Source organism: Acomys minous (genome assembly GCF_964271855.1).
Source record: "Acomys minous genome assembly, chromosome: 11".
Taxonomy (NCBI): Eukaryota; Metazoa; Chordata; class Mammalia; order Rodentia; family Muridae; genus Acomys; species Acomys minous.
Genome location: NC_140492.1, coordinates 69,789,095 through 69,809,753, shown reverse-complemented (window position 1 = coordinate 69,809,753; position 20,659 = coordinate 69,789,095). Strand labels below are relative to the sequence as shown.

The following is a 20,659-nucleotide window of genomic DNA, read 5'->3' as shown; positions in this document are numbered from 1 at the left end:
GCCACCATGTGGTTGCTGGGCGTTGACCTCATGACCTTTGGAAGAACAGATAGTGCTCTTAACTCTGACCCATCTCTCCAGCCCTCTTTCTAGTTGTTAATTAGCTGATGCTAATTCAAGTCTGCCTGGTCCATCTTAAAGATGATAGAGTTGTCTACCAAAAGAAATCTGCCAGTCTGCTTCTTCTCTATTTTTAAACGTGTTTAGAGGCTTCCGGGATTTTTTGCTATTATTATCAGAGCTGCAAGTGTGCGGTCTTGTGCATATGTTCATACATCTTCCTTCTGGAGATGGACTCGCCCAGGTGTGGCCTTCCACGTCACATGACTTCTAAATGTGTACCAGACTGCATCACAGGTTTCCTGGGGCAAGCATGGCCTGTGCACCTCAGGTTGGCTGCACCTGTTAGAGCAGCTTAGTGCTGATGTCTCTAGTGTCGCGAGCCCCCACCCCCACCTGTCTTTGTCCTCAGCAGTACTTCTGGTGTATGTCATTTGCCCACAGCCTCAATGATTCCTATTTTTTTAACCAATGGAAAAGCATTTCTACTAATGCATATACTTAGCATGTGTTTTCCCCCGATGGTATAATGATGTCACTTGTGGGTATTCACATGAGTGCCGTCACTTGTGGGTATTCACGTGGGTGCCGTTTTCCTGCTATCCTTTGCCCTCTCAGTCTGTGTGGTTTCTGCACCCTTGTTCTCTGCTGACCGTGTGCTTCACTTCTTCGTTCTGCTTTGGGGCCTCTTTAACACGACTTTTACTTGTGTTTTGATTTATCCGTCTTCTAAGGTTTAAGCTTGTGATGTTATTTCCGGTCCTGTTTTAATGACACAAAAGGTGTCCCTTCTAGCTTTTGTAGTTTAACATTTTATATTTTAGGCCTTAATCTATCTGTAGGCTGATCAAGAAAAAGGCTTATATCTTCTTCCTTACATGATGCTAAATGGCTCATATTTATGGTATTTTATGATATTTTCCCTACTGGTCTTTAAGAATATTATTATCATTGTATATGTGTTGTATACATACACATACATATGTATGTATACACACACTAGTGTGCCACAGTACACATGGCAAAGCCAGAGGACAACCTTCAAGAGTCACTTCTCTTGTTCTACTGTGCGATCTAGGGATTGAACCCAGGTCATCAGTTTTTAGGTGGCACATTTACCCACTGAACCCTCTCACTGGCCCTCTAAGTCAAGGTTACTGTTGCCGTGATAAAATGCCAGGACCACAAAAACTTGAGGAAAGGCTTTATTTAGCTTACATTTCCACATAGCTGTTCATCTCTGAAGGAGGTCAGGACAGGAACTCAAACAGGGCAGGAACTTGGAGGCAGGAGCTGATGCAGAGGGCATGGAGGGTGCTGCTTACTGGCTTGCTCAGCCTGCTTTCTTATAGCACCCAGGATGACTAGTCTAGGGATGGCTTCACCCACAGTGAGCGGGGCCTTCCCATCAATCACTAACTAAGAAACCCCTCCCTTTCTTCATAGTCCTCCAGCAGCTTCCTGCCTCTAACCAGCCCTGCATCACTTAGGGACCACAATACCAAGTTTCTTTAAAGACTTTCCGGAGCTTTGATTGTAAAAGACATTGAATTGCATCAGTGCAGGGAGAATCGACAGCTCTGGGTAGATTCCTCACATTCAAAAAGATTTGCCTTTTACAATGTGTTTTGTGTCTCTTGGTAAGGTATTATAACATTTCTATAAGGCTTGCTTTGTTGTTTTGTTTTGTTTTGTTTTAGACAGGGTTTTTTTTTTCTTTTTTCTTTTTCTTTTTTTTCTTCTTTGTGTAGCTTTGGCCATCCTGGAACTCACTCTACACCAGGGTGGCCTCGAACTCACAGAGATCTCTCTGCCTCCCCCTCCCGAGTGTTGGGATTAAAGGTGTGCAACACCACAAGCTGGCTTGTGGCCCTGGCTAGCCTGGAACTTGGTATGTAGAGCAGGCTGGCCTTGGTCTCACAGAGGTCCTGCCTCTGCCTCTAGAGTGCTGTGATCATAAAGGCGTGCACCACTACACACGTGCCTGGGACATTTTTGTTGTTGGCATTGAAATACCAGGAATTATTTATACTGGTTTGCACCTAGCAATCAACTAAATTCTTTTTCAATTCAAATTATTTCTACATATTTTATAACAGTAATGCTTTCTAAGAATAGTAACAGTTTGGGGCTTCTGACAGTCCAGTCTTTCACCTTGTTCTTAGATGTCTGGGCGCTCTAGTACGCTACTGAGCAGAAGCCACGGTGGTGGGCCTTCCATCCTCCTTCTGATTTAAAGGAAATGTGGCAGGTACTTTGCTATCTATATGGTGTTTATTGTAGGATATTCATAGATAACTTCTCTTAAGAAAGTTCTGCTCAGATTGGTTATTTGGCTATGAAAAGGTGTTGTGTTTTACCAGGTGATTTTCTATGTGTATTGAGATGTTTGAGGTTTTCTCCTCGGGTCTCTGTGATGGTCAGTGTTCATTGTCAGCTTCACCAGCTCTCACATCACCTGGGGACTCAGCCTCCAGGCACACCTGTGAGGCACCTTTAGCCTCTGGGCACCTGTGACGCTTGTCTGATGAGGTTAACAGGCAGAGAAAGAACTATCTGCACTCTGCCCAGGACCTCGGATCCTGGAGTGTGTGAGTGGAGAAAGAGATCCTTGCACCAGCAGGCCTTCCTCACACCGCTGTGCCTCCTGCCTGTGACTGAGGTGGGACCAGCCGTTCTAACTTCCTCACAGTGGGGACTGTGTCTTTGGACTGAGAGGCAGTGTGGGCCCTCTCCTTGTAAGTCGCTTCTGTTGGGTATTTTATCACAGCAGCGGCAAAAGAAACTGAGACAATCAGTAAGCCAGTCCTTCACAGTGAGGCCTCACTATTTCTCTAGTAGTTTACACTTGCTTTCATTTTCTGTACTTTCCCCTTTTAATTCTGAACATACTTAATATTTTTTTACTGATTTAAATATTCTTATTTTTATAAAACACCAATTAGTTAATATCTATTCTTTTCATTTTTTTGTTCTAAATGCTTTATGTAGAGTTATAGCGGACACTTTCTAGTTTATATCATTATTGTTTGTTTATTTGTTTTGGCTTTTCTTCAGCGGATGCACATCATTCAGATGAGTGACAGGTTTGGAAAATAAGCAAAGGAATGAATTTGTTTGAAATAGAACTGCCGGATGGGTTTGCTCTCAGACGGCCTCCATGTGCTGTCAAGACTCCTTAATGGCTGTGCTCGCCGTACGCTGTAAGCAGAATTCATAGGTGCACTTCCCTTCTCCCCTAGATTACACAGAAGCACCAGCTCCATGAAGTCACTGCGCATCTCTTGGAGAAGAAGGGGGACGTTCACGGTGCCTTCCTGCTGCTGCTGGAGGTAGCGTTTGGCTGTGCTCCCTGCCCCTCTGTTCCTCTCATTCCTCAGTCTGTCTTTGTCTTTGTGTTCTGAGGTAAATGCAGACAGAAGTAACTTATTATGGGGCTCACTGAGAACAGCTCCATATTTGTTTATGGCACCATTTTAAAGTTAAAGTTTACATACATGAAAAGGCCCCACAGTTTTAAGTATAACATTTGATGTTTTTCTTTTGACAAAAGCACATATTTGTGTCAAGTATGCAAAGAAAATACTGATCATTACCATAACCTTTGCTTCACAGTCAGAGAACACCACTCACACATTTTCTCAACAGTGTGTTTTTTCTTGTGTAGTTCTTTATGTCACCATAATGATTTTGAGATTTCTTTCCTATTGCATTTATCAGTGATTTTATGTTGTGTAATACTGAGTTCTGAGCAAGCTGTCACTGTGTCTCCATTCTCTTGATTGACACCTGGTATATTTCTAGAACTGTGGTCTCTGGGAATAAAATTGTCTTCATCACTCCTGTGCTAGTGCTTTCTGCAAAGGCAATACCGTTTTATATTCCCAATATAGGAGCTTGAGTCATACCTCACTCTCCCTAGTGTTTGGGGTTATCTCAAATTAAAAAGAAACATATCTTATTGCAGAGATGATTATAATGTCTAAAATTCACCATTTTAGCCACTTTGGTAGCAAGTGTGCCATTCGGAAATGCCGAGTGTTGTCAGGCTGCTGTGCATCTGCCTCCATCCACCTGCAGAGCTGTCTCAGCATCCACGTTCTCAGTAGCACATGAATACATGTATGAGCTGATGAGAGCCTTTGACACGGATGTGGCAGTGTGTAGGTGTTAGATTTTAAATTCTAACTCATTTGGGGTTCCTTAATGCCTCTACCTCCCTTCCAAGGCCCCGACCCCGGGTAGGAGAGAAAGAAGGTTAGAAGGGACAGGGATGTAGGCCTCTTTAGACTTAGTTCCGGCTGGTCGTCGGGTTCTTTGGGAAGATACCAATCTCAGTCATCAGGATACCTAGCAGCAGCAACAGCGACTGAGCCAGGATCCTTCTTCCTCGCTCTGGGCCCTGATATTTATATCCTCTCAGAGTCCTCAGACTATAACCGCAGCTGGCAAAGGCCACACCCCTCTCTCTCCAAGCTGCACAAGGCTATTATCAGCTGTGGAAAAACTAAAAGCAAGCATCTCCATATCCCACACCTGGGACTAAAACAAAAACCTGTTTATATAGCAAACTGAGTTTTTAAAGAAACCAAAACTTTCCACTACAGCGGTGGTTACAGAGAGAAGAGGGTGAATCTGGGAAGTTATCTATCATTCAGTTATGATATGATACAAAGGGAATGAGGAAGAAAAAGGGTGAATGCAGACCCTGATTATAAACTTAAAATTCACAATTCTAAGTCCTATGACTTTGGCCTAAAAGGCACCTTAGAAAAGGAGGAGATTTTAGGCTGCGGCATATCAGGACCAGCTCTGATGTATGTTAAGAGGGCCTTGTGGGTATCAGGTAAGGAGTGTGAGAATTCAGAATTCAGTAGAGCAGGAGACAGGGCAACTGGATGTTAGGGGACATTAGACCTAAGGCCATGTGTGACCTGGGCTATGAGGCTAGGCTCGTCATGTCCTTCTGTTATTACTTGCCCAGAACACCCATTTTTCTCATGGCCTAGTAAGAATTTGACACCCTCATCCAAAGCATGGATAAATCTAGACCCTTGCTGCTGTTTTAAGGGACATCCCTGGTGACTGCTTAGTGGTACAGAGAAGCACATGGGCAGTCAGTGACACCTGATCTCTCGTAGCCATTCCCTGGAACTGTGTGGGTGACTAGTCATGCCGAATGACAGCAACAGAACATTGTTTATGTACTCGCTTATCTGTGTGTCCATATGGGCACGTGCGAGCACAGTGTGCGTGCAGAGGTCCGAAAACAGCTCATTCCTTCCACCTTGCAGGCCCTGGTGATGGCACTCAGGTCGTCGAGGCTTGCTGCAGGAAATGAGCCATCCCACCGGCTGTTTTTTGGGGGTCACCTCTAAAATAGATTGTATCAAAGTGTTTGTCACTCCTGTGTTTTTGTCTCCTAGAGACTGCAGAGCAGGCTACAAGAGATAACACAACGGGGTGAAAGTAAGTTCTTGCATGTAAAATGCTTTTCCTCCACTAATCTCATGATTTGAAAAATGTTATATAATATACTGCCTTAATTTAGTAATAAGTGCACCAAGCCATTTTCATAATTACTCATTATCTACATTAATGTAAGATGACGTGTTAGTGGTTATCAAGGATGCCTGACAGAAAGCCACATGCCACTGTGCTGGGATGAGGCTAGCCCTGCAGGGAATGTGGCACCCCTCGCCGCCCTGGGTCCTCCCCAGTCTCACTCTATTCTGTGTGTAGGTCTATAGCTAACATGCTTAAACTTGGTGTCCTGTGCTAAACACAGAGCTTCTGGTCGACCGTGGCCCCAAGCAGTAACACTTGACCTTTCAGAATCTCAAATGACACTGACACAGATATGTTTTGTCATGTTCATTGACATTTCTTTCAATTTTTAAAAAATTGGGTAAAATAAGAAAAAACTACAAAGCCTATCAGCAGCAGTGAATATTACCATATTGCAATACACACTTCACCACCATCCAGTGCCAGTTTTTTTGTCTCCCAGGCAGACCCTCTATTCCCATAGGCGGCAGCAGTCTCCCCCCAACACACACAACACCTCCACCCTCCCGTCTGTCCGCTTTCTAGTTCCAGCATTCACTGTCTGAGTTTGGTTGACTCATAAGAGTGAACTCCTCCTGTGTTTGAGTTTATGATTGGCTTATTTCCCTTAGTGTAACGTCTTGAAGGTTCACAAATGTTGAAAATATGTCAGAACGGCCTTCTGAAACTGCAGTGTCCCGCTGTGTGGGTGGGCGTCTGCCACATTGTCTGTTTACCCTCTAACAGACACCTGGGCTATCCCACCTTTGGTCAGCTGGATAATGCTGCTATGAACACCTTTGACATATAGATAATTTTTGGGTTCTCACTTTTCATTTCTTTTGAGTGTAAAAACAAGAGTGGGATTGCTGAGTAAAGTGGTAATTTTAAAGACTACTTTGTGCTGGGACTTGGAGCCAGAGCCTCATTCCTGTGCCAGGGAAGTGCTCTCGCACCGTTTATTGGGCCTCCACCGTCGCTGCACAGCTCCTGTTCGCAGCAGTGTGTGAGGCTGGCTGCGTGGCACTTTTCTGCCGCTTTCATCCTTGCCTGTCTGCCTCCTTGCTCCCCATCTCTCTCCTTCCTTAGTTTCTGTCTGTGTCATCAGGCGGTTTTGATTTGCCGAGTATCTTTTGATGTACTTGTTCTGGCTATTGAAGCATTTTTGTCTCCTCTTCTTCTCGATCCATTTTAGTCAGGTATTTACTTTCATATTCCTTGACAGTCTAACACACCTTGCCAGAAAGTCAGGGAATCCCTTCATAGGTGAGCCGTGCCTCGCCTCTTAAGAACATGTCTCTTGAGCCCTTTCCTCCACACATTCCTCCAGCATCTCTGGAGACAGTTCGCTCATACTCTCTGATGCTGGGGTCCTAGTAACACAGCTTGTGCTGTACCTTAGCCGTCTTGTATTACATGCACTGTGGCTTTTTGGAACTTGTGAAAATACTTGATTTACTTTTAATATCATTGGTCAAACATTTAATTATTACTTTTGAACTGTCTGTATATGTTTAATCTATCTAATTTTGCTGTATCTGACACATTTTGTGATTTTTTTTACCTTAAATTTAGTGTTATAAGAATAATTTTGCAAATATATGAATACCCAAGGGAAACTAAGAAGGGTGTTTCCTGCTTGCTGTGGTAATTCATAGGCAACACGTCCAGAAACCAGTTTACAAAGTTCACAGTCTTATAACTGGTCCAGTTACAGCTTCCTGCCTTCAGATTTGCTGTTGATAGTGTGCTAAGAAATCCAAATATCTGTCTACTAAGAGCATGGCACTTTGCTTAGTCTCCACAGGTAGCACCCGGCTGACAGCCCCACGCACAGGTAGCACCCGGCTGACAGCCCCACGCACAGGTAGCACCCGGCTGACAGCCCCACGCACAGGTAGCACCCGGCTGACAGCCCCACGCACAGGTAGCACCCGGCTGACAGCCCCACGCACAGGTAGCACCCGGCTGACAGCCCCACGCACAGGTAGCACCCGGCTGACAGCCCCACACACAGGTAGGCACCCGCTGACAGCCTCACACACAGGTAGGCACCCGCTGACAGCCTCACACACAGGTAGCACCCGGCTGACAGCCTCACACACAGGTAGGCACCCGGCTGACAGCCCTACACACAGGTAGCACCCGGCTGACAGCCTCACACACAGGTAGGCACCCGCTGACAGCCTCACACACAGGTAGGCACCCGCTGACAGCCTCACACACAGGTAGCACCCGGCTGACAGCCCCACACACAGGTAGGCACCCGCTGACAGCCTCACACACAGGTAGGCACCCGCTGACAGCCTCACACACAGGTAGGCACCCGCTGACAGCCTCACACACAGGTAGCACCCGGCTGACAGCCTCACACACAGGTAGGCACCCGGCTGACAGCCCTACACACAGGTAGCACCCGGCTGACAGCCCCACGCACAGGTAGCACCCGCTGACAGCCCCACACACAGGTAGCACCCGGCTGACAGCCTCACACACAGGTAGGCACCCGCTGACAGCCCCACACACAGGTAGCACCCGGCTGACAGCCTCACACACAGGTAGGCACCTGCTGACAGCCTCACACACAGGTAGCACCCGGCTGACAGCCTCACACACAGGTAGGCACCCGCTGACAGCCCTACACACAGGTAGCACCCGGCTGACAGCCTCACACACAGGTAGGCACCCGGCTGACAGCCTCACACACAGGTAGCACCTGGCTGACAGCCTCACACACAGGTAGGCACCCGCTGACAGCCTCACACACAGCACCACAGCCCTCCCTCCTTTGAAGGTTTAGTGTCATGAAGGAGACACAGGGAGATAAAACATGTAATGAAAGTTGAACAGAGTGTGTCCAGGGTGCTGTGGGGATGGCAACGGAGTTGAGAACGTTCAGGGACCAGTCAGAGCATGGAAAGGGGCTTTGCGGCTTAGGACGGCAGTGTGTGGAGGTGGCGGGCCAGCAACCTCAGGGAGAACGTGGGTGAGGTGAGCCTGGCTCTCTCCTCTGTTACGCAGGCGGAGTCTCTGGCTTTAAGGATCAGGGGACATTAGTGGTTCTGTTCAGAGAAGTGATCTGATTGGACATGTACAAAACGACAGAAAGGCAGGGTTTAGAAGTCAAGCTGAGTGAAGAGCCATGGGGACAGGTAGAGAGTCAGGGCAGCTGCACAGGAGGAGCGAGCGAGGGGTACAGAGGAGAGGGGTCATCCATGAGGGGAACGATTCATGAATCGGGGAGTTGGAGGTGGTGTTCTTCACTTTCCTTGGATATTAAGGGAGAAGCAGATCTGAGATGAGTGAAGTCAGCTGGCTCTGGTTTGTTACCTTTCTGTGATGAGGCACTTGACCAAAGTGACTGAAGAGGGCTGGGTTCTTTTAGCCCATAGTTTGTGGGTGCAGTCCTTCAGAGGGAGGAGGGTGTCAGGCAGCTAGTCACGTGACTTTCAGTCAGGAAGAGATAGGGCACTGACACTCTGAAGGTTTTTCTTTTTTTCTTTTCTTCTTCCTCGTCCTCATCCTTGTCCTCGTCCTCCTCTTCCTCCTCCTCCTCTTCCTCCTCCCTGACACTTATGTTCAGGGTGGGTCTCCCAGCTCTTCAGTTAAAAGTTTTTAGAAACTGCCCTCTAACACACACACACACACACACACACACACACACACACACACGATGAGGTGCATTTTTCACAGAAGCTCTGAAGTAATAGTGTCATATCTTTAAGTGACATTCATCCTCTTTCCAAATCAAGATACCAAGGAGGACTTCCTGCTAAAAGGCATTGAAGACACCATGGTGGAGACAATTGCTCTCTGCCAGAGAAACTCACAGAATCTGAATCAGCAGCAACGAGAGGTAGGCTGGCGTCTGCACAGGCATTTAAAAACGTGTTCTTTGTGGACGCTGGGAGTTAATTCTCTTTCCATTGCCCTCTCAGACACCTGAGTTTAATTGTCTGGGTTTTAATCACTTTGGCTGTTCCCAGGGGTGTAAGGCTCTTGACGTTACTGTCAGGAGCGTCAGCTCTTCTCTTTTCACAGAGGCCTCACATCCATCGACTCAGCTGCGGCGTGTTAGGTGTTGGTGTGCTGAGTGCCGGCGCTGTCTGTGGGGTGGGGTTTCTGTTGTGCCGGGTGGCCACCTTGTGCTTATTGTCAGTTGTCATCTCTTCTGCTCACAGGGTGAAGAGAGGGTGTCATATGGTGGGTCTCAGCCTCGGCTACACCACGCGGAGTGGCCTGGGGGCTTTGAACTATTTCCTTACTGTGCTGTACCCCATCTAATTAGCTGACAGTCGCTGTGGCTGAGGCTCAGCGATCGGTGTGTCCGAATGCCCCGTGTTCACGATTCTAGAGCTAGCCAAGGTTACTAACAGCACAGACTGAGCAAAGTTAAAGCATAAAACCAAGGGAGGTACCCATGGGCACTGGCTACCATGGTCGTTACAGCATGGTAGGTCAGAGAGCTGAATTCTCTGGTGGTTTTAGCAGTGAAGTTGTTGCTTGGGGTTGTAGTTCAGTGACAGAGCACTTGCCTAGCGTGTGTGAGGGCCTGGGCTCAGCCACCTAATAGAGTTAAGTGGTAGTACCACACGCAGCTTCACGCTCTGTGCTTGTCCCTCCAGTGCTCAGGGACTCTTCCTGCATCCCAGGTTTCTGAAGTGGGAAACTAAGTTTAAATTTTCACATACATTTTCTCTCTATATATTAAAATAAAAAGAATACATCTCCGTATGTATTCTGTTTTCACTATCTTGTAATTTATTATGCTTTTGCCAGGGATTAAAAAAAGTGTACATAAGAAATATATTTATATAGAGATGCTATTTTTTTCCTCATTAAAATTTTTTGATAAAATAATACAAATACCTTAAAAACCCTGCAGTAAAGGAGCCTTGGGCATGAGGCAGCAGTTAGAGCACTTGCCATGAGCAAGAGGGCTGGAGTTCAGAGCCCCAGGGTCCACACGAATCCCGGGTGCCTATGGTAAGTGTTAGAGGACCAGCCTTCTACACACGCACACACACGCACACACGCTCATCACACATACATGCGAAAAGAAGAAAAAGAGAAAGTCATGCAATGTAGAAAGTACACAGAGGGATATTTTTAGTGCCATCATCAGCATGTGGGGAATGTCATCACCCTGGATACTTTTTCGCTGCCTAGGCTGACAAGTTTTAGGGGGAAAAAATGAACTAAAAGAGGCTTCCTCTTAAAAATACTCTATTTGATCCCCTCCAGGATCTGAGGAGTCTCCAAACTGCATATAAACATCTCTTTAACTTTTCAGCTCTCGATGAACCTTCCAACCAACATCAGAAGTCTGGGTAACTGCAGGAGGCTAGGATTATATTTTATGCTTATCAATGAAGCTATGTTTTATGATACTGTGATGCCGAACCATTGAAGAATTCATACAAACTCATAACATAATTTTTCTATTCCTGAGTCTTTGTTTTTTATTTAACCTTCAGTTAGTTGATAATACTGGGGCATGGTTTTGAAAACAAAGCAGTTTTTATTTTTAACCTGAAGGTGGGGCACCAGCCAAGACAGAAAAGTGGTGGGCCTGTCACCTGAGCTCAAAGCAGTCACTCTTACAATCCTGAAGAGAGCCTTCTCTTCCTCTCTTCCACTGGCTCAGTACTCAGGATGGTGGAACCTCACACCACCCCTCCGCCCAGATCTCCCCATTTTGTTTGCTCACCTTTTAGTTCCTTTAGACTTTAAACCACGGTGTTCTGGTCTCAGCGCCCCCCCCCCCAATATGCTGTTTGTATTGGCACAGTCATAAGTAATTTTGAAAGCAAGAGGAAATTACAGAAAAGTCTTGTGACCCTTATGCTAGTTGAAAATGCACCATGGGGTTTTCCTTCTTACATCAGGTCCTTCTCTGTCACTGATGCATATTTGACTTTAACTCTTTGTCACTGTTTTGTGGTGAAGGGCATATACCTGTGCCCTTTATATCTTACTGGTTTTTAAAATCGGTTCCCTGAGAACATCATATAATGTGCTGGCCATAGTCACAGCCCTTGTCATACCCGTCCCTTCTCTACCCACACCATTTTTGTCTTTTTTTTTTTCAACCTTTGCTGCCCATATACCTTAGTTATGTAGGTTTCACTGGCGAATGGAGAAAATTTTCTTCTCCTTCTGCCTTAGCTGGTGAACACTGTCAGCCATTTGTGTGTGTGTGTGTGTGTGTGTGTGTGTGTACACACATTACTTACAGTTTTAGATAAATTTAATGATTTCTTAAGGCTTTGTCAAAACAACCTTACTTTATTTGTCCTTTATTCTTTCTCCTGTGTTGGCCTCCTCCTCCTCAGTTGGAGACCCTTCCAGGCTAGTACTTTTCAGCACCTCCTTCCACTAACAACTAGTTTCTGCCTCATATCTGAACAACTTTCATGACAACAGCAAAATATTTAAATGCTCATCTTTCTGTAAATTTATTTTTATGAAATCACTAAATTCAGGGAATTACTTTTTTAATATGTTTTGCTCTTTGAGAATGTCACAGAACGTATTTTGATCATCCTGTACTCCCCCCAACTCCTCCCTGCTCCTTTCCCACTGTGTCCCTCCCTCTATCCCAACCCACTAGGTCGAATTTGTTCCGCCCATACATTAATGCATATGGTGCCAGGCACTGGAGTGTGCTCCGCCTCCCAGGGGCTAGACCCTAAAGAAACCCACCTCCTTTTCCTCCTCCAGAAGACATCAGCCTCAGGAGCACCTCAGTTAGAGGTGGGGCTTGTGAGCCCTGCAGTTTGGAGGAGTTTTATGAGTTTACTTTGTTTCTCTTTGTTTTGTATTGAAGAAAATGAGAGCAGGAACTGTGGCTATAGACAGTGAAGTAACTAGAAGATTTGAAACATCCAAAAACTTGATGGTGAACTGTCTTCCCCGAGAAGGCCCACCAGAAAACCCAGTACTGTGGAGTATTTTCCTCAAGCTAGACCTTAGGAAATTGGATGGTCAGTCAGGTCTTAATAGAAGTCATAATAGCGGGTGAATCTGTTTATCTCTTCACGAAGCTGGTAATGTTAACGAGTTCTTCTGAACCTCCATTCTTGATGGGTAATGGCTGAGGAAAAATAGCCTAATTCTTAATGTAGGAAAGCGTTTAGATAACAGAATTGAAGGCAAGCGGCCTTTCTCCTTCTTAGGCCATAGTTAGAGCCTAGCAGGAAGCTGCTGTGGCTTGTTCTCGCCCACACTCTGCAGATACAAACAGAGCTCCAGCCCTGCACCCTCTAGCCCGCACCCTCCAACCCTGCACCCTCCAGCCCGCACCCTCCAGACCCGCACCCTCCAGACCCGCACCCTCCACCCCCGCACCCTCCGCCTCTGCACCCTCCACCCCTGCACCCTCCAGCCCGCACCCTCCAGCCCGCACCCTCCAGACCCCGCACCCTCCACCCCCGCACCCTCCACCTCTGTACCCTCCAGACCTGAACCCTTCACCCCCGCACCCTCGAGCCCTGCACCCTCCAGATCCTGCACCCTCCAGACCCCGCACCCTCCACCTCTGCACCCTCCAGACCTGGGCCCTCCAGACCCCGCACCCTCCAGACCCCACACCCTCCAGCCCTGCACCCTCCAGACCACACCTTCCTCCTTGTGCTTCCCAAAGATGATGAAGATGGCCTCTTGTCCTTTCCCGATCAAGCTCATGTTCCCTCGTTGCCTGGTGTTTGCCAGCTCAGGTACATTTCACCCGTTAACACTGTGCCAATGTTCTGGTCCTCTGATGCCACAGGCCCTCTGGTTTCCACTGTTGGAGGCGATGATGGCACCGCAGAAGCTGTGCAGTTCAGCGGCTCCTCCTCAGCACTGTGAAGGTAAACCCCTCAGAACCACCCTGGCCGGGCCCCTTGCCTCACCAACCCACGTTCTGCCTGCCAGGCCTGCCCCGCAGTGTCCTTTCCCAGTAACAAGCTCCTGTCATTCCCTGAGCAAGGCCCTTGTCACAGCCTCAGCCTAAGTAATTTATCTAGAAAATGTACAGTCTTTGCAACTGACACCAACTGTCAATTTTAAGATACCAAACACTAAGTTTCTGTGTAAGGTGACGGTTTCCCCCTAACTAAAAAGAAAAGCAAAAGTAGCCTTAGTGCTAACGTTTTGTTCCACCAGCCCTGAAGTCCTTGACCATGCAAGTTCTAAACAGCATGGCAGCGTTCATCGCCCTCCCGTCCATCTTGCAGAGAATCTTGCAGGTGAGCTCAAAGGGCCGGGGGGCTAAGTAACGATTGATTTCAGTTATTTTAGCAGTAAATGAGGCTGCGGCTTATATCGATGATGTTTTGGAATTACTTAAATTTCTAACTGACCTTGAACTGGTCTTGCGTGTTGTCACCCCCGTGGGTATGGCCTTACTTGACATTGCTTCCTTGGGTTCACATACGCATTTCCTATTGGCTGTAGCCCCTAGAAATAAGTGGTTACTTATTTCCAGCTGATCATAATACTTTCAGATTAAAAGAAAGAAAGTAAGTTCTCTAAAGATGAAGTGAGTGTAGGCGCCCTGAGTAACGATTGTTATTTCAGTTTTCTAGTTCATTCTAAAAATACTTCTATGTTGAAAACTCACCCCAGCTGTAAATCCTAGTTAGCCTTTTGTCCAGAGTTATTGTAAGAAACACTTTCTCCTGTTTTCTTTGCCAAAAAGACTTGAAACTTTCCAGCTTCATAAAAAAGAGAACACTAAAAATACTCATGAGATGTATTTTTAGAAAAACCTGTGAACATTCTTGGAGAGACAGCAGGAGTTAGACTTAGACTCACCAGGCTTTCTTCTCTCACTTTATGTACAGTAGACACACACACACACACACACACACACACACACACACACACACACACACACACAGTCAAGTATTGACAGGACACCCCTGGTCTGTTTTTACCCCATTTTAATGTCTGCACCAGCTCTCCTTCTAAGGTCCCTCGAGTGCTCCTTCCTGCATGCTCTGAGGCGTCTGGGCGTCCATCTGATGAACGGCCCTGCATGCAGCGGTCTCTGTCATCACAGAGTGCTCTCTCTGTAGGAATTTAGGGCTCAGGGTATTGCTCCACGGTGAAGCCCTTGCTTGCTTAGTGTGGGGCCCTTTGTGCATCACCAGTATTGAAGGGGACAAAAAACCGTGAATATTGTTTATGGGTTTCCTTTGTTTGTTTGTTTTGCATTTTGAGACAAGTTCATTGTGTAGCCCTTGCTGGCCTGGAACTCACTGCCACCCCCTGCTGGGATGAAAGGTGTGTGCTGCCACAGCCAGGAGTGCGCTACCATATTCAGTCCTTGGCAACTATCACTTACTGAGGAATTGTTCAAGGGAGACTATTTCCATGTGCTTATATCTCTTAGTCACAAGCTCTGTAAACATGTAAGTAACCCTCCATGAGGCTAGAAGACAGGGATCTAAGTCCCAAAGTGGGTTCTTCCCTGTATGCGCGTCGTCTCGTGGGCTTTAGCCAGACACTGTGCTATGTAACTATAACCAAAACCTGCCTTTTCCTTAGCAAAGCGTCATGTGACTTAAGGCAGACCTCTCTGTAGCCCTGTCATACTTTCTGCTTGCAGCACGCCTTAGCTCATCCCCAGTCAGGAGGGTGCTGTATTCGTAAGCTTACTTACACATCTTTGTTTGCTATAATAACTTACCCCTGTGTATGTATGAAGATTTTAAATCTTTTAAAGATACTTTTTTTTGTAACAGTCTCTTGATATAGAGAAGGCAGTTATACACATTTCTGCTGACAGGGCAGGTGAGCAGCTCAGTTGATAGCTTGTCTTGCATGCAAGAAGCTCTGGGTCCAACACCCAGCACCCAACACCGCCTCAAAACCTTGTGTGGAGGTGCATGCATGCATAGCCATCACCCTGAGGGGGGGGGAAGGGGCTTAGAAGCTCAAAGCAATCCTTGGCTTCAGAGCTAGTTCATAACCAGCCTGGGTTGCATCAGATCCCATCTCAGAAAAGTAAATAAAAATAAATCTGCTGACAAAGGAGAGACGCCGAAGGATAGAGAAGGTAAATGCGCACCCTGTCCTGAGTGACAGGCGTGGGCCACTTCCAGCGTCTCTGTTTCCTGATACACTTCAGCTATTACAACGTTTAAGCACTCCTCCATTTAAGTTTGTGTTTTTGAGGAACAAATTAGTTAACACGCATTAGGTTTTCTTACCCTGTTCACTGACTGCTTGTGTGACTGAACTGAGAGTCTGCCCCACAAGAGCTGTCATGAGAGAAAAGGGTCAGATCCCTCTGCTCACACAGGTCATCGTCAGGACCGCCTGCCCTGCCCTGAGTGACCAGGAGAACAGGATGGGCTGGGTCTGGAGGTTGGATGTGGTACAGGAGAGATGATGTCAGATGGTCACAGGGAGGATGAACTGACAGCATGAAGTATGTCCTCGTCCCAAGTTGAGGATGGCACAGGCCAGGGCACTGGATGTGAGACCTGGGCTAGAGCTGAAGACTGGGGAGGTGTGAGGACAGCAGGACTCCCAGGTGAGGCCCCATGGCAGGGCATGCAGAGCTTGCCTAGACCCGGAGGGTCACATCTTCTTTTCTAAATTTGTAGTCCCTCGGTGACATGGTAAGGATATTCCTTACGCTGTTTAGCATTATTAGTGAGATGTCTGTTTGGGAAGTTTGGCTCACTTTTTATCTGAGGTATTTGCTTCCATGTCTGTGAGTTTGAAGGGTTCTTTCTATATTTTGATAATGACCATGATCCTGTATATGTTTTGTAGATATTTTCTCCTATGCATCATATATTCGTGTATATATGATATGCGTAACTAAATGCTTGTCTTTCAGGTGCCACTGTGAGTAGTAAGCTATTGGTAAGACAGAAGCTGGGTTATGTACAATCCCTCTCAACTGTGCTTCTGTGTAATACCGCATCAGTTGACCTCCCAGGCACCTTTACAAAAGAATGGAATGTAGCTCACACTGTAGAACACCAGGCCATGTCATTCCATCCCAGAGAAGACCTCATAGTGTATGGCGTCCTGTGGCAAGGCCTTGGGCAGGAGGGAGTGACCAGAAGGCAAAGTCGATGCAGTTCTGTAGTCGCAGTGCTCAGGGGAGAGGCACGGGCTCTCTCGGAACTGCCTTCGTGCTGCTGATGTTTTCACTCTTTTGGTGTTACCTACAGTGATCCTTTACAGAGGCCATGACATCCCAGCATTTCCACTTAGTTGAGTGTCCAGCACATGAGGCTGTGGGTGATAAACCACACCCCATCCTTGAGTGCTTGTTTTTCTGTCCTCCGAACAGTAAGCTTCGCTTTTCTGGAGAGGAAGGTGCCCTGCTGGGCTTGCCTCAGCTTACTGTTCCTGAGTGAGAACAGGTCTGGCTTTGCATCTCCAGCTTTCTACTCTGTAACTAACATGAGTCGATATATTTTTCACGTTCGTATTAATCTAGCAGTGCCCCAGGGAGAAGGTATGGAGGGGGGTTTTTTAGACACATAGTTACCCCACACAACTGAAATAAGTTAATTTCCCAGAAGATGGGTCATGCTGAGGATTCTCAGATTGTCCTGATTGGTGCGTGTGTATTCGGAGCGATCCCCGGGGCCTGCGTTCTACAGATTCTCTAGGAACGTCAGTGGCTGGCGAGTGAGGAAGCGCTTAAGGAACACATGTTCATGTCAGTACACGCTTAGGTTAGAACGATATCGTTAGGTGGGACAGTCAGGTGGCTCAGTGGGGAAAGAAGTTTCATAACAAGCATGACAGTTCAGAACCCAGTAAATGTGGGAGGATAAAGCTAACTGTATAAAGTATTCCCTGGCCTCTGCACACATGCTGTGGCACACGCATTCCCCCCCCACACACACATACACACATACACATGCCCCCATCTCTCTGTCTCTCTCTCTCTCTCACACACACACACCCATATCACACAAATACATATGCATACATGTGTGTACACATACATACATACCCATCTCACACACATGCATGGACGTGAACATATGCGCATGCATGCATGCACATAGGCCTCCTATCACACACACATGCACACACACCTACACACATGTGCACACACACAGACCTCCCATTTCTCAAATACACACACATATACACACACATGCACAAACACAGGCCTCCTCTCACACACACATACACACACACACTCACACACATAGGCTTCTCATCTCTCTCTCTCTCTCTTACACACACACACACTGATAATAATAAATAAAATCAAGGAATTTTAAACAGACACTGCCATATAACTAAAGTCATTCTTGATTTCTAAGAAGGCTACTTCCTGGTTTCCTTCTGAGGAAGCAAGGAGCCTGATGTGTGCACTCTTTAATAGAGCCATGCTCAGACTTTAAGATAATGCTCAGTTGGGAAACAAATCACATAGACATGACAGAATAAGTTCCGGAACGCAGTAGGGGAAAGCAGCAGCCTCGTTTTTTTCTGGTGTTCTTTTGAAATTGTATGTGGACACCAAGTGTGTCTTCCTCTGTAGTTAACAGCAAGTTATAGAGAAAAATCTGCAGCTTTTTTTTTTTAATGAGAAGTAGCTGGATGCTGCGGAATAATTATGAGAGCTGGTGGCTGCTGAGTGCTGTCCTTGAAGCCTTGTGCTCGCCTCGAAGTCCACAATTGATGTGTTGCCTCAGCATGAGTAGTTTTGCTGGCTTCTCTCTTAAATTATGTATGCAAAAGCAAAATGTAAGAAGATACAGAAATGATCTGTAACGACATCTTCTTTTTCTCTGAATTTAACCTCTTAAGACATCTTTTCTCTTCAGTGTCTCTGATCAAACTCCAGAACCATTAATACAGTAGCACCTTGGTGGGCATGCTAGGGTAGATGTTAAATTTGATTTTTTTAAAAGATGTATTTATTATTATGTATGCAATGCTCTGTCTGCATGTACTCCTGCAGGCCAGGAGAGGGCATCAGATCTCATTACAGATGGTTGTGAGCCACCATGTGGTTGCTGGGAATTGAACTCAGGACCTTTGGAAGAGCAGTCTGTGCTCTTAGCCTCTGAGCCATCTCTCCAGCCCCCTAAATTCGATTTTTATAATATTGTACTATTGATTGACACTGTGGCTAGGAAGTGTATCTAATGGGAGCTTCACCAGAGCATACTTAAATAAGGAGAAAAGGCATTAAATTTATCTATTTTTATGCAAGGAAAATAAAAAGAGGAAGTTGTCTGGTGGATATGAGACTGACTGGCAAGTGGTTGCCTAGTACAAGGATCTTTAGCCCAGTGGTGTGATCTCCAACTGAGACGGAGACTCTTCTCTTAAGCTGACAGGACCTGCTCAAGATGGAGACTCTTCTCTTAAGCTGACAGGACCTGCTCAAGATGGAGACTCTTCTCTTAAGCTGACAGGACCTGCTCAAGATGGAGACTCTTCTCTTAAGCTTATCATTTAGTTTAGTTACCCATATTTTCCAGCAAAAATAAGGGGTTTTTTTGTTTTGTTTTGCTTTTTAGTATCTATACTTGGGAGGGCGGCATAAGTGTGGGAGACTATAAAAACGTGGCTTCTGAAGTTTTTAGATGCAGATTGCAGTCCTTTGGCATAATGGTTCTTTAATGGAGTTTGCATGCTCTCAGCCTCAGTGTCTTCATTCCCTGAAGGACGCCTGGGATAGGTACTCAGTGACCCTGCGGTCCTGTCGGGTTCCAAGAACCCCAAAGACACTAATGTCTGCACGTTCAAACCATTCATGTGAAAGCATGAGTTTGCATAGAACCTGCACATCCTGCCCACACATTTTGTTTGATTTTTTCTGTCTCTGTAGCCCAAGCTAAACTCAGTATCCTCCTCCCTCAACCTCCCCAGAACTAGAAACACAAGTTGCCTGGCTCTCCCTTAGCACACCTAGCACAGGGTAAATGATATGTAAGTAGTCGTGGTCAGACCATGTTGTTTAGGAAGCAGTTACAACACAAAAGTTTGTCTGTGTACAGACACAATCTGGTCTGTGCCTGGCCATGGGGTGGTGCAGGCAGCACACAGTGCTCTGCCCTGTGTTTGGCATATTCTACCCTTTAACAAGGAGCACCCACTTTGATCTTTGTTGTGTGCCTGGACTTCTCCACTTGACAAAATCATTTGTGTTATACATAACCTCATACTAGAGTGTGCTATGCTCTCTGGTAGCAATTCCTAAAACTGTAGTTACCAATCTAGTCAAAGATACAGTTTGAAGGGATACAAAATATGCTCTAAGATGGAAATTGCATAATACATTCTGGATAGAACAGTTTGTCAATATAGCATATACCTGCAGCCATAAAAAAAATGTCCTCTAGTCTGGACTTTCCCTTTCTGGAGATGTGCTCTTAAGAAAGAATCAGAGAATCAGACCAAGATTACAGTCATCAGCTTGCATAATGGTGAGTGGGGCTGGGAAGAGGAGGCCCCAGACATAACAGTCAGGAAGAACATTGTATTTTAACACGACTCATATTTGATGATGTCAGAGGGTATTCACAATATAACACTAAGTAAAAAAATAGATGAAATGATCAGATTGTATATGCTAAGAGATGCATCTTCTTCATCCTTCCCAGAAACCAGGCTGAGGGAGTAGCTGCCAAGCGCCAGGGTCTCTGGATGGGTGGGTTGCAGTTTGGAGGTTTTGAGGAGTTCTTGGTCCACTTGGTATTTAGGGGATTGTGCATAATAAATAAGCAGCTTGGCCTACATACTTTGAAAGGTAGTAGAGGGAACTTGGGGTTCTAATTAGCTCCAACTTTGCAGTATGGCTTTATTAGGGAGCAAACGCGATGAAAGCTGTTTGTCTCCAAAGCTGGGGGGATTAGTTGGTTAGAACCAAGAGATGACAAAATCTGGGTGCTGAGAGATGGCTGTACAGATCCTGGTGTCTTAGGTATTTTGGTTCTCATGCGGTGTATGAATCAGAAGGAGAGTCAGAGTTTAACACAGAGAGGCTTCTGAGAGGAGAAGTGATAAAAAGTAAGATTAGACTTGCAAAGAAGATGGTTGTAGAAGGGTCTTGGGTCACCTCCATTTT

General features: G+C 46.2%; 1 protein-coding gene across 2 annotated transcripts in view; it reads left to right on the top strand.

The window, feature by feature from the left end:
* Positions 1-20,659, top strand: part of VPS8 (VPS8 subunit of CORVET complex) — a 215,049-nt gene that overhangs the window by 144,824 nt on the left and 49,566 nt on the right. For both annotated transcript variants that reach the window (XM_084801736.1, XM_084801735.1), the window contains 5 exons: positions 3,303-3,392; positions 5,487-5,529; positions 9,360-9,463; positions 13,379-13,460; positions 13,756-13,838. In XM_084801736.1, coding sequence (XP_084657862.1) covers positions 3,303-3,392; positions 5,487-5,529; positions 9,360-9,463; positions 13,379-13,460; positions 13,756-13,838 — 402 coding nt within the window. The remainder of the gene's footprint in view (positions 1-3,302; positions 3,393-5,486; positions 5,530-9,359; positions 9,464-13,378; positions 13,461-13,755; positions 13,839-20,659) is intronic.